Raw genomic sequence first — 13,868 nt, 5'->3', positions numbered from 1 at the left:
GAATTATTTGAGAAAAATCAAAATAAGCCCTGTTGGAAACATTGAGTCATGACCATATTAGAGGCAAATAAGCACAACAGCAAATATTTTAGGCTCTGATGAGCTGTTATTTTACTGTTCAGTTTCCAAACAAATGAGCTTTATTCTGAAGTAGTTTGGGTTATAATTGGAAACGTATCTGGGAAGGTCATATCTCTTTCCATGCCACACAGTACAATATTAGTTAATACTGTGACATAGCTCCTAACTGAGTTATTTGCCTAAAAGTCTTCAGAGAAAGTAGAAAGTTGGAATAAAAGGACAAATGTATTGAGTTGTTCTTGTTTTCCATACTGAGTCCTTATAGCCTCAAAATACTTCTTAATTAACTATATTCCATGTTGTAGCTATGATTATAAATTTTCTAATGTCTGAGATATTTAAGTCTGACATTGACATTTCACAGAATCTTGTCTTCTTGGTACAATTTATTTGAATTCTAAGCCTCCTTAAAACTACAACTAAAGAACTCCATTCCTTGCCATGTCAAATAAATATGCTACTGCTTAGTTTATTTGTGTAAAAGTAAAGAGAAAAAAAAGTGCCTCCTCCTGTTGGGTGAGTTGTAAAACATCACCCTCCCTCTGGGTAAACAGTGTGGCCATTATAAGTAGAAAGCTGAGAGTAGGTTGAGCCCTCTGGCTCACCAGTTACTTTTCTACCTTTAAAAAAATATCTATCTTTATTTAAGCACCACAATTGCAACATGTTTGTAGTTGAGTTTCAGTCTCAAAAAAGAGCACCCCCCCTTCACTAGTGTAACCTTCCCACCACCATTGCCCCCATTTCCCTCTTCCCCCACCCTTGCCTGTGTTCAAGACACACATTGTATTTCTCTCACTCACTACCATTTTCATGATAGTTGTTGGTGTAGTTACTTCTCTAACTGCATTTGCCAATCTTTGTGGTAAGCTTTATATCATGGTCTGACCCTTCCAGCCCTCATCTTTATTGTCTCTGGGTATTATTACAATAATGTCTTTTATTTTTTTTTAAATACCACAGATGAGTGAGACTATTCTGGGTCTACCTCTCTCCCTCTGACTTATTTCACTCAGCATAATAGTTCCATGTCCATCCATGTTTAGGAAAATTTTATGACTTCATTTTTCCTGAGGTTGCATAGTATTCTATTGTGTATATGTACTACATATACACATATACACATAAAGAAACTACAGTTTCTTTAGCTATTCCACTCTTGTCACACATCTGGGTTGTTTCCAGATTCTGGCTATTATAAATAGTGTTGTAAAAAATATAGGCATGCAGATGGCATTTTTGTATTGTGTTTTCGTATTCCAACAGTATAACCCTAGGAGTGATATAGCTGGATCATATGGGAGCTCAATTTCCAATTTTTTGAGAAATCTTCATATAATTTTCCATAAAAGTTTGACTAGAAGGCACTCCCACCAGCAGTGAATGAGAATTCAATTCTCCCCACATCCCCACTAACACTGATTGTTCTTGTTTTTTTGGGAGATGTGTGCCAGTCTCTGTGGTGTGAGATAGTGCCTCATTGTTTTGATTTGCATCTCCCTGATAATTAGTGATGTGAAACCATTTTTCATGTGCATTTTGGTCATCTGTATTTCTTTGTTGAGGAAGTGTCTGTTCATTTTTTCTCCCCATTTTTGATGGGGTTAGATATTTTTCTTGTTAAATTCTGTCAGTACCTTGTATATCTTAGACAATAGACCCTTATCTGATGGGTATTGGGTGAATAGTTTCTCCCATTCTGTGTGTGGCCTTTGTATACTAGTCACTATTTCCTTTGAGGTGCAGAAGCTTCTCAGTTTAATATAGTCTCATTTGTTTATCTCTGCTTCCACTTGTTTGGACAGGGGTGTTTCCTCCTTGAAGCTGCCTTTAGTCTCAATGTCATGGAGTGTTTTACCCATATGTTTTTTATATATCTTATGGTTTTGGGTCTGATATCAAGGTCTTTAATCCATTTGGATTTGACTTTTGTTCATGGTGTTAGGTGGAGGTTGGTTTTTGCTTTTTTTGCATATGACTGACCAGTTGTCCCAATACCACTTGCTGAAGAGGTATTCCTTGCTTCAATTTGCATTTCTTGCCCCTTTCTCAAATATTAACTGATTTCATGTATAGGTAACATTCTCTGAATGTTCAAGTCTATTCCATTGATCTGAGGGTCTGTCTTTACTATAATACCATGCTGTTTTGATGACTATTGCTTTGTAGTACAATTTAAAGTTGGGGAAGGTGATGCCTTCCATCTCCTTTTTCCTAAGGGTTTCTTTATATATTCATGGGTGTTTATTGTTTGAAATGAATTTCAGGAGTGTTTGATCTACTTCTTTGAAGAATGTCATAGATATCCTTAGAAAGATTGCATTAAATTTATATAATTTTATATAAATTTATATAATTCTTTGGAATTATTAAAATTCTATTTTAAGGATACTGATCCACCTAACCCATGGTCAGGATCTATGTCTTCATTTCTTGGTGTCTTCTTTTATTTTTCTTTGTAAAGGTCCTTCAGCTCTTTAGTTAAGTTGACTTCAAGGTATTTGATTTTTTGTGACAATAATGTGAATGGGATTGTTTTTATAATGTTCATTTCTTCTCTATTATTATTCGTGCATAAGAAGACCATTGATTTTTTTACTTGTTAACTTTGAATTCTGCCACTTTGCTATATGAATCTATTGTTTCTAGAAGCTTTTTGCTAAAGTCTTATAGTTTTCTAAATATAGTAGCATGTCATCTGCAAACAGATGAGAATATATATGGCTCTCCACCTTCATAAAACTGAATACATATGGGTCATTCTCCAGGATAGACACCATGCTGGCCCATAAAACACACCTCCATAAAATCAAAAGGATAGTAACTGTACAACCTACCTTCTCAGATCATAGTGCATTAAAACTCGAAGTGAACTACAAACAGACACAGAGAAAAGTTTAACACCTGGAAATTGAACAGCTCACTACTGAACAATCAGTGGGTCAAGGAGGAAATCAAAAGATTCCTGGAAACAAATGTGAATGAAGACACAATTATCAGAATTTGTGGGATACAGCAAAAGCAGTAAGAGGAAAATTTATACCTTTACAATTATACATTAGGAAGAAGGGACCTACATAAATAACTTAATGACACAACTTATAAAATTAGAAAGTGTTCAACAAAATAAAATAGGTAGGCAGAAAGAAATAACAAATCTTAGAGCATAAATAATTGAAGTGAAAATCTAAAGAATAATTTAAAAGATCAATGAAAGCAAAAGTTTGTTCTTTGAAAAAAAATCAACAAGAGCAATAAACCACTAGCAAAACTCACATAGAAAGGAAGAGAGAAAAACTTAATAAACCTAATTAGAAATAAAAAAGGGGGATATCACGACAAATTTACTACAGAGATTAAAAGGATAATCAGAGACTACTTTCAGAAACTCTATGCAACAAAACAAGAGAACCTGGAAGAAATGGATAAGATCTTGGACTCAATCTCCCACATTTTAATCAGGATAATCTAGCTATCTAAACAGACCAACCATTTTGAGGAAATTAAAATGATAATCAAAATGATAGGCTGGAGAGATAGCATGGAGGTAGGGTGTTTGCCTTGCATGCAGAAGGACAGTGGTTCGAAACCTGACATCACAATGGTCCCCAGAGCCTGCCGGGATGTATTTCTGAGTATAGAGCCAAGAGTAACCCCTGAGCGCTGCCAGGTGTGACCCAAAAGAAACAAAAACAAAAAACAAAAATGTCTTCCCAAAAACAAAACCCTGACCCAAATGGATTCACTAATGTATCCTTTCAAACCTTTCAAAATGAACAACTGCCAATACTTTTCAGCTCTTCCAGAAAATTGCAGAAACAGAATCACTACCAAATATTTTTATGAAGCTATCACCACCCTGATACAAAAGCATATAGAAGTACTGCAGAAAAAGAGAACTAAATGATAGTCCTGATGAACATAGATGCAAAGATCCTCAACAAAATCCTAGCAAATAGGATCCAATGCCTCATCAAGAAGGTCATATACCATTACCAAGTAGGTTTCATTCTACAGATGAAAGGATGGTTTAACATATACAAATCAATCAACATAATATGCTATATCAACAAAAGAAAAAATAAAAACCACATGATCATATCAATAGATGCAGAGAAAGCATTTGATAAGGTCCAACACCCATTCATGATAAAAACTCTCAACAGGATGGGAATGGAAGGAACTTTTCTCAATATAGTCAAGGCCATTTACCACAAGACAGTGGCAAATATTATACTCAATGGAGATGAATTAAAGGCCTTTCCTCTAAAAAATCTGGTACAAGACAAGGCTGCCCCCTCTGACCACTCCTATTTAACATAGTACTGGAAGTACTTAACATAGCAATTAGGCAAGAAAAAGATATTAAGGGCATCCAGATAGAAAATGGAGAAGTCACCAGTTACTTTTCAAAGCACATGACTTGTTGAATATAATGAATCCATTATTATTCACCTTTCACACACACACACACACACACACACACACACACACACACACACACATACACTGAGCACAACACATTCATAGCAACCCTGTTTAAAGATACCACTTCCTAAATGATTTCTTGTTAAATGCTATCAGTGCCTTTTATAGTTCAGATATTAATCCAGTATTAGGTGGGTATTGGTTGAATAGTTTCCCACATTCTGTGGGCAGTTTTTGTACTCTGGTCACAATTTCCTTTGAGGTGCAGAAGCTTACTTTAATGTAGTCCCATTTGTTTATCTTTGCTTCCACTTTCATGATCAGTGGTGTTTCATCTTTGAAGATTCCTTTAGCTTCAAAGTCATGAAGAGTGCTTCCTAAATTTTCTTCTATGTGCCTTATGTTTTCATGTCTGGTATTACAGTCTTTGATCTACTTTGATTTGACTTATGTGCATGACATTAAAAAAAAGTTCTGACTCATTTTTGGCATGTAGCTGACCAATTATCCCAACATCTCTTGTTGAAGAGACTTTGCTCCACTTCATATTTCTTGCTTTTTTTTAATCAATATTAATTGATCATATATGTGAGGTCTATCTCACGATATATAAGTCTATTTCATTGAACAGAGGGTCTGTATTTATTCCAATTCTATTCAGTTTTAATCACTATCACTTTGTAGTACAGTTTAAAGTTTGGGAAATGATGTCTCTTTTCTTTTATCTTCAAGAATTGTTTAAGCTATTCATGGAAGTTTGTTGTTTCCTATGAAATTTCTAAGTGTTTGATCTATTTTCTTTCTTTCTTTTTTTTTGTTTGTTTGTTTGTGGGCAATACCTGGCAGTGTTCAGGGATAACTCCAGGCTCTTCTCTCAGGGGTGATTTTTGGCAGTGCTCAGGAGACACATGGGATTCCAGAGTTTGAATCTGCAGTGGCTGTATGCAAAGCAAACCCACTGTGCTAACACTCTGGCCCCCTGTTTGATCTATTTCCTTGGAAAATTACATGGGCAATATTATGGAAAAAGGAACTATGTACATCTACACCATGGAATACTACACAGATGGTAATTGTGAAATTTGCTTATCCATGGATGGAGATAGTATTATGTTGAGTAAAATGAGTCAGAGGGAGAGAGCTAGACAGGATGATAGCAGTCATTTGTGGAATAGATAAAAAAAAAAAAAGATAATATGGTAGTAATACCCAAAGGCAATAGAGAGGAGGGCTAGAAGGACTAGTCCATGGTAGAAAGAAGGGGAAGGAGTGCCATTAGGACAGTGAAGGGACCACTATGACAACGATAGCTGTAAATGATCACTCTGAACAAGAGCTTGGTGCTGAAAGGAGATTAAAATTATATGCATGATAATATTTCAGTAACGATGTTGCAAATCATGGTGCCTAAAAGGGAAAAATGAAGAGAAAGAGAGAGGAAAAATATCTGCCATAGTAGCTGCTAAGGGAAAGCAGTGGGAAGGAAATTGGGGACATTGGTAGTTGGAAATGTACACTTATGAAGAGATTAGATGTTGGAACATTGCATGACTAAAACTCAATAATGAATAACTATAATTATGTATCTCACAGTAATTCCATTTTAAATTATTTTTAAAAGTTAATTTAAAAATAAAACTTTATGAGAATTAATAGGTAACCTGATAAGGCCTGTGGGCCACCTTTTATGATCCTTGCTACAGAGCATCAAAAAAATTAAAGATACAGAAGGAGAAGTGAGAAAGTGTCCACCCAATATTGACTAATATGATAACCGGCTCACTGCTATTCCATTTTTTAAATCCTCACAGCATCCATGGTTATAGTTTTAGCATCTGCATTTTCAGGATGGCTACACATGCAATGCTTCAGAGATAAGTCAAAAGATTTCACTAAAATGAGTTGAATTTCCCTGAACTTTCATTGCTAGTTATGAGCTCTGATAAATAAATTATCTGATGCAAAGGTAAACGGCACATAAAATATAATTGCCTTTTTTTTTTACTAAGAACTAGTTTAGTGTTGCTTTTGAAACTTGCATTCAAATACTGTAAAGCTAAGTCTTAGAATAATTAACTACCACAAATTTTCTTCTCTCTCACTCAACTCTTATAAGAGAAAATAAGCAAATTTCACAAGTTTCTTCCAGAAATAACTTTCAGAGAGGTCAGTTTGGATGCAGTCCATTCTTTTTTGCTTTCTTCGTGATGGTACAATGATAATTCAAGTTCTTAATGACGACTCTGAATCAGCATGATACTGAATCATCGATGATTAAATTATTCTCACCTCTTTAGCTCATAGCTCCTAAAGTAAGAAAATAGATGAATTTTATGAAGTAGTTATAGAATAACTCAAATCTAAAATGTCCCTGGCTTAGCCTGGGATAACCAAGGCATTAAATATGCAGAAATGTATCTTTGCCCCAAATATCTATGTAATGGCTATATTAAGAACATCCAATACAATTAAAAGCCAATTTAATCTATTCTTGTACAAAAATAATTTCATGGCAGACATTTTAATTAAAATTAATAAATTATTCAGTTTGCATTATAAAAGTCTAAACAGTATTCTTGCAACAATTGCTCATTGTCCTTTCTTGCTATAAACCATTTAATTTTTAGCCAGAAAGCATACAGCCAAACAAGAACAACTGTTTGCCTCCCATAGCACACAGTGTAGACCAGGGGTCTCAAACTCGAGGCCTGCGGGCCATTTGCGGCCCTCCGTACAACATTTTGTGACCCTGCCCTAGAGGAATCTTTTTGTTTTGTTTTGTTTTAGTTGTTTGGGTCACACACCCTTAATGTTCAAGGCTTACTACTGACTTTGCACTCAAGGATCACCCCGACTTTGCCTCCTGCGGCCCCCAGGTAAATTGAGTTTGAGATCCCTGGTGTAGACTGTTATCCAACAAATTAAGCATTAGTCACCAAATTAATTGTAAAGACAACAAAATAGTGTTCTTAAATCATCATTCATTTCACCTGTTACTGGTAAGTTTGACCTCTGGCAATACAGTCTTTTCTCCTTATTTTTTCTTTAAACAAATAGTAAGTAAAAGATCAACCAAATAAAGACCCAAATAGAAAAATGTGGAAACCTGCAATAAAAATAATTTAAGTAGATGTGTATCTGTGGGAACTCGAAAGAAAATATGGTAGTATTGAATTACCTAGAATCTAAACCTGAACTGTAGAATGTAAGTTTTAAGAGTATTTCCAGTGTCCAGTTATATATGTAATTGTTTCATCATTTGGTTGATGTCTCTTACCTTCATCCCTCTGTTATGAGCTCTAAAAGAGCAGGAATGTCCCCCATTGTATTACCAAACTTAGCAAAGTCTTTGAAAAAGAATAGACTCTAATGATATTTGTTTAATGACTAAATAAAATTGGTGTTTTGACAGTTAGTGGCTTGGGCCAAAATTTGATGCCTCTAAGTTTATCTGAAATATGGAACTGGAAGTTAAACTGCATAGAAAAGCAGGTTGTAAAGTATCTTTCAAGACCACCCTACTTGTGACAGGAGGACTAAAACATTCTGCCTTCCAGTCCTAAAGAGATATGCAGAGGGATGAGGAGCAGGGAGAGTGTGATTGCATGAGGACAAGTGAGCGAGAGACAGCTAAAGACTTCACCAGAGACCACTCGTCCTTTCAGGGTTGGTTTGTCCAAACTGCCCCCAGGTGGGCCTTTCTAACTACATGTAGGAAAGAGTGTTACTGTCCAGGGGTGCAGATTTCTGATGGACCACATGTATCCAGAAAGGGCTGACACAACTTTAAAGGGAAACTGTTCAGGACAACACAGGACTTAAATTTGCTCGTTCCATTTAGCTCTGAAATAGGATGGTTGAGGAAGCTTGGGAAATATAAAGGGAGAATAGAAAGCTCAAAGGACACACTTCACATCTTTCATGATTTTGCAAGGACTAAACCAAAGCAGAACATTGGCACAGCATGCCGCAGAAGAACAATGAACATAAAATAAGCCTGTCTCACAACAGTTTATCTTGTTGGAGCCTCCGTCTTTATAGACCTAATGAGACACCTTGTGTTTTTCAGAATGCCGAAGCAAGTTATGACTTTAGCAGCAACGATCCCTATCCTTACCCTCGGTACACAGATGATTGGTTCAACAGGTAAACTCGGCCTTATGTACTCTGCCTTTTTCTTTCAGTTTAGGTTTTTGTTTTGCTTTGTTTAGTTTTTAAGTCTTGAATATCACTGGAAAAATATCCTCAGTGCCTCATCAAACTGTGATTTTGCTTCTTTATTACGACATTCTATGAAGTCCTGAGGTTTTTTTTTCTTACTACATTACTTGCAATGTATCTCTAGAATTATCTTTTGACTCTATTACTCTGTTAAAATTGGGACAATTTGCTACTTTCTTTTCTGGACAAATTGCTGCTTTTTCAGAGACAAAAGAAACCATGGTTGATAAGAGAATCACCACAATCACAAGCTGATTTAGAATAAGATGTTGTCTCTTGATCTATTGAGACAACTGTGGAATCTTTCAGAAGCAAAATGTTTTTTAAAAGTGTTTCTGCTAAATATTTATAAATGTTGTATTATTGCTTCAGGAAAACAAAAAGTAAAAGTGAAAGTATTTGAAGAATTTTTTGTCATTCTGTTCTAATTATTTGAAAATATTTTAATAAATGGGCATACATTTTACAATGTTATAGTTCCTGATAGATATCCCAACTAGAAATATATACTTGTTTAGCTTTGGTTTTTCATAATTTTGTTTTACTTATTTGTTTGCTTTATTTAGTCACAATGAAATTTAAAATTTCATTAAAAATTAAAAATTATTCATGATTGAATTTCAGTTGTTTGGCATCTTACCAATCAAATCTTCCCCTTCTTTCCATCCACAAGGGCAACTACTTCAACCCATTTTCTTCCAGGTACTAAACATGAAAATTCAGCCTTTTATCTCCCCACATAAGATTTTTGTCTAACTTCATAGTTCTAAATAAAGAAATAATGCCAAGGAACAAACATAACCATTGTGATAGGCATGGTATGGGAACCTACATTTGAAGAGGTACATGCATGTAGTTCCAAAATATATACAATATTGTCAACCAATCTTACCTCAATTTAAAAAGAAACTAAAAATTAGAAGATAAGTTGATGGTTGATTCCATATAGGAAATGTCAAAAAGCAATGATACATAACACATTCATTGAAAAATCAAATATAGGGCCCGGAGAGATAGCACAGCGGTGTTTGCCTTGCAAGCAGCTGATCCAGGACCAAAGGTGGTTGGTTCGAATCCCGGTGTCCCATATGGTCCCCTGTGCCTGCCAGGAGCTATTTCTGAGCAGACAGCCAGGAGTAACCCCTGAGCACCGCCGGGTGTGACCCCCCCAAAAAAAAAAGAAAAATCAAATATATTTTTCCCACCCTAAGGTAAGATCTTCCTATAAGACTTCAAGGGACCCCTGAGAACACTACTGGGGAAATTTGGTCAGCTAGGCAAGACAGTCCAGTGCTAGAGCTTAGAGATACTGGGAGCCACTATGGCTAGATCTAGTGGAACTAGAGGGTTATGTAATGCTGGGGGACGAAAGGATTGTTTCATAAGCCTCTCAAATAGGTCTTACATCTAATGTTTTCCTAAGACTACTCTTTTTAAATGAAGTTCATGAGAACAAACAAATTTCAATTAATAGTATAGAAATATATTGAATATCAGGATCATTTGAGTCATGTTTAAGTCTGTACTTTTAAAGCGTCTGTAGTTATAACTGATATCCAATGATCTGTTTTGCACAGATGTGGATGAACATAGAATTAAGCTCATAAAAATACAATTTACATTATTTCCATCAGGGCCTACTCTAGTGTGTACATTAAATATTCTCAAAAGCACTTCTTATTATCTGGATCACAATGCCATTTCATTTGCTGTTGATTAATTCTCAAATATTAAAAGCCTTCTGGTTATTCTAGAGTGTTCTTCTAAGACTTAAATGGGAATAACTGTGAATGAAATTTCAAACTCTATCAAATACAATATTTATTGAAACATTCAAATATTTATTACCATAAGCTTATTAATACAAAATACAACACAATTCCTAAAAATCAACTACACTAACATTGAAAAGTATTTAAAATATTATACATTACAGCTAAAAACTTCTGGATTTTAGCTCCAACACTATAATAATAGTTCAATTAATGAGTAATTGTAAATATAAACAATAAATGTATTGTTTCTAGAGCACACAACTTATAGCTTTCATCATTGCAAATAGATGGTAGACAAATGTTGTTGTTCTTGGTGTGGTGATAAGACAGAGAATTATTGAATGATATCCCTGGCCAAAAAATTCTTTTTGATCAAATCCAACACTAAAATATAAGTCTCATGAATGTTTTGATGTCCAGATGATATCATTCTTTCCTAACAATCATTTTTCTTATGAGACAAGAAGCATATAGGTCTAGAGAGTAGTTAAGGATAGGTCCCAAAGAGCACTGAATCTATTCCAACAGGTAGCAAAGCTGACCTGGGATTCTTGAAAGTAAACAACAGAAGTTGTAGTCTAGGGAATTATAAAAGTGCAACATAAAAGAAGAAAATTACTTTTTTTCTTTTTTTTAACTTTATTCATTGATTGATTGGTTTTATAGCCACGTCCAGTGGTGCTTAGGGGTCATTCCTGGCTCTGCACTCAGAAATCGCCCTGACAGGCTGGGGAACCATATGGGATGCTGGAATTCAAACTGGGTACCTCCTAGGTTGGTGCATGCAAGACAAGTGCCCTACTGCTGTGCTATCTCTCTAACCCCCCAAAAAGAAGAAAATTATAATTCAAATTGGTATATAACATTCTGGGAAGGCTGAGAGATACAATCAGCAGTGCTCATGTTCTGCACTGCTTTTGTTCTGATTCTGCACTCAGGGATCACTCCAGGTAGTTCTTGGGGGACCATACATAATGCCAGAACTCAAACTTGGGTTAACTGCATGTAAGGCAAGAACTTTATCAGCTACACTATTTCTCTGCCTCCTGTATGTAACATTTTAAAATATCATTGCTTAAGTTAGTAGCACAGTTCATTCTATTTAACTGGGACTTTGAAATTATCATTCAGTGTCTGTACCTATGTCTTTTTTTTCTTTTTAATATAATTTTTATTTTGATCATAGTGGCTTACATATTGTTGACAATAATATTTTATGTACATATTTACATAAAATCAAAGGGGATTCCCATCACCGGTTTGTCTTCCCTACTCCTCCATTTTTGTCCTACCTCCCATATCCTCTTCCCTCACCCCCAGGGCTGCTAGAATATGTGGTCCCCTCTGTACCTATCCTATTACTTTGTAGTCTTACACCTGTTTGGTCCTGATGCCTCCTTTATTTCCCCCTCTAGTTGGGAGGCAGGAGTAGGTAGTTCAAGTTATGTGGTTTTGTTTGAAGAGGAGAAAAGTGATAAACTGGGATAAAAGTCTAATACGCCGGAAATAAGCAAAATTCTTCTAGAGGCTCTTGTACCTATGTCTTTTTTATACTTAAAAAGTCTAGGAACTTTCAATATAAGGTTTCCCTTATTTCAATGACTTCAGACACAGGTTACAAGGTTATCATGTAGATGCTACAAATCCAGTGTGAGACATAATTGAGAATGTTTATCTGAAACAGTTGAGGTTGGTGAGCCAATGTTGGCATGTACATGACTATTACCAACTCTCCATATAATATCAGAAAGCACAGTAGACATGTGAGTGCCAGGTTATTGCCATCTCTCTGCAGTCAGTAGATATTAATTTAATATTTTATAGATTAATCTGTACAAAAATAAAATTAACAGAATGCTTCTCTTTCATCCCTGTTTTCAAAACCAAAACACAACCTTTACCAAACAAGTATTCTTGTATAATGTGCTACAAAAATATCATTGTTTTATTTTGTGTTGTATTTTTGAGTGACCTTACCCTATGGTGCTCAAGTGACTATTCCTCACCTAGTACTCAAGAATTGTTCCCTGAAATACTAGAGGACCACACTGTGATAAAAACCAAACTTGGGGCTCCTGGATGCACAATATGCACAAAAGTAGTATATTTAGCTATTTCTCTAGTCCAGGAAGATCCTATTATATATGTATATGTATATATGTTCTCCTTTCTCTTCATTTATTTTTGCAAACTCACTGTTAAAGTCTAATTTTTAATTGACTACAGTCCTTTAGCTTGGACTAATTAGTGTTTAGTGCAATGAAATTCTTCATTGTAAGGTAAAACTTCCCAAGAGTCCAATTGCCTGAAACACAGTCACAGTGACTCAGGCAGGCATAATCTATGTCTCTTAGGGAGTCGATGATTCAAGACAGTGTCCATTTAGACCAAAAGTAAATGGGAACTTTTCTATTTATTTCATCATCTTCAAAGATCTCTCCCCACTTTGGCTTGTTTGAATGAAGTCTAGGTGGTGCCACAAATCAAATCATGGTCTCAAAAAAAAAAACAATTACAACTATAAATGATTGTAGGATGAAAGCTAACTCATGTTGCATCTCTAAGAGGGGAACTCTGGGAGAATTTGTGATCTAAAGTTTGGATCTATCCAGAAATAGCTCCTACTTGACATTTGGAGAATAGAGTGTTCCAGTGGTCCTCAAACTATGGCCTGCGGGCCACATATTGTATTTGTATCTGTTTTGTTTCTTCATTGCAAAATAAGATATATGCAGTGTGCATAAGAATTCATTCATAAGTTTTGTTTGTACTATAGTCAGATCCTCCAATGGTTTGAGGGACAGTGAACTGACCCCCTGTTTTAAAAGTTTGAGGACCCCTGCATGAGTATAAAATACATTTATTTCAAGTTCCCTATGGAAACATACCCCTAATTTCCCCCAGTAACATTCAATGCTTAGAATGGAAGGGAGGAAAATGACTAGAGGTATAAGAAAAATAAAAGGCATCAAAAGTTAAAAATTTTAAAAGTGGATGATGTATTTTATTATACTTTGATATATTCCATAATTGAAGCAAATATGAAAATCATAAGTTTTCTAAAGAAATAATGAGTATATCTTTGACTATACTAACTCTATTCATCTATCTGTGTATAATCATTATCATTTCTGGTCAATAAAAGGTATTTTCTTTTGAGAAGAGATACATATAGGGAAAGAAAACAGCAAATGGCCAAAGGCAACAGAACTAGAAATTTTTATAATAGAATTGAGCTTACCAGCAGTGCATATGGTTAGTTGGTAAGGAATGATGGAGTATGGGAGAACAGCTGATGGAAGTTGACACTGGTAGTGAGATTGCTTTTGAAATATTATATATCTAAAATTCAACTATTAATAA

The 13,868-nt window shown here is 35.2% G+C and overlaps 1 protein-coding gene across 1 annotated transcript in view; it reads left to right on the top strand.

The window, feature by feature from the left end:
* PCSK2 (proprotein convertase subtilisin/kexin type 2) overlaps positions 1-13,868 on the top strand; it is a 296,376-nt gene that overhangs the window by 221,768 nt on the left and 60,740 nt on the right. Inside the window, exon 6 of the mRNA XM_049774336.1 lies at positions 8,579-8,655. Coding sequence (XP_049630293.1) covers positions 8,579-8,655 — 77 coding nt within the window. The remainder of the gene's footprint in view (positions 1-8,578; positions 8,656-13,868) is intronic.

This window comes from Suncus etruscus, chromosome 6 (genome assembly GCF_024139225.1).
Source record: "Suncus etruscus isolate mSunEtr1 chromosome 6, mSunEtr1.pri.cur, whole genome shotgun sequence".
NCBI lineage: Eukaryota > Metazoa > Chordata > Mammalia > Eulipotyphla > Soricidae > Suncus > Suncus etruscus.
The sequence above is the reverse complement of the archived record's forward strand: the minus strand, read 5'-3'. Positions and strand labels throughout refer to the sequence as shown.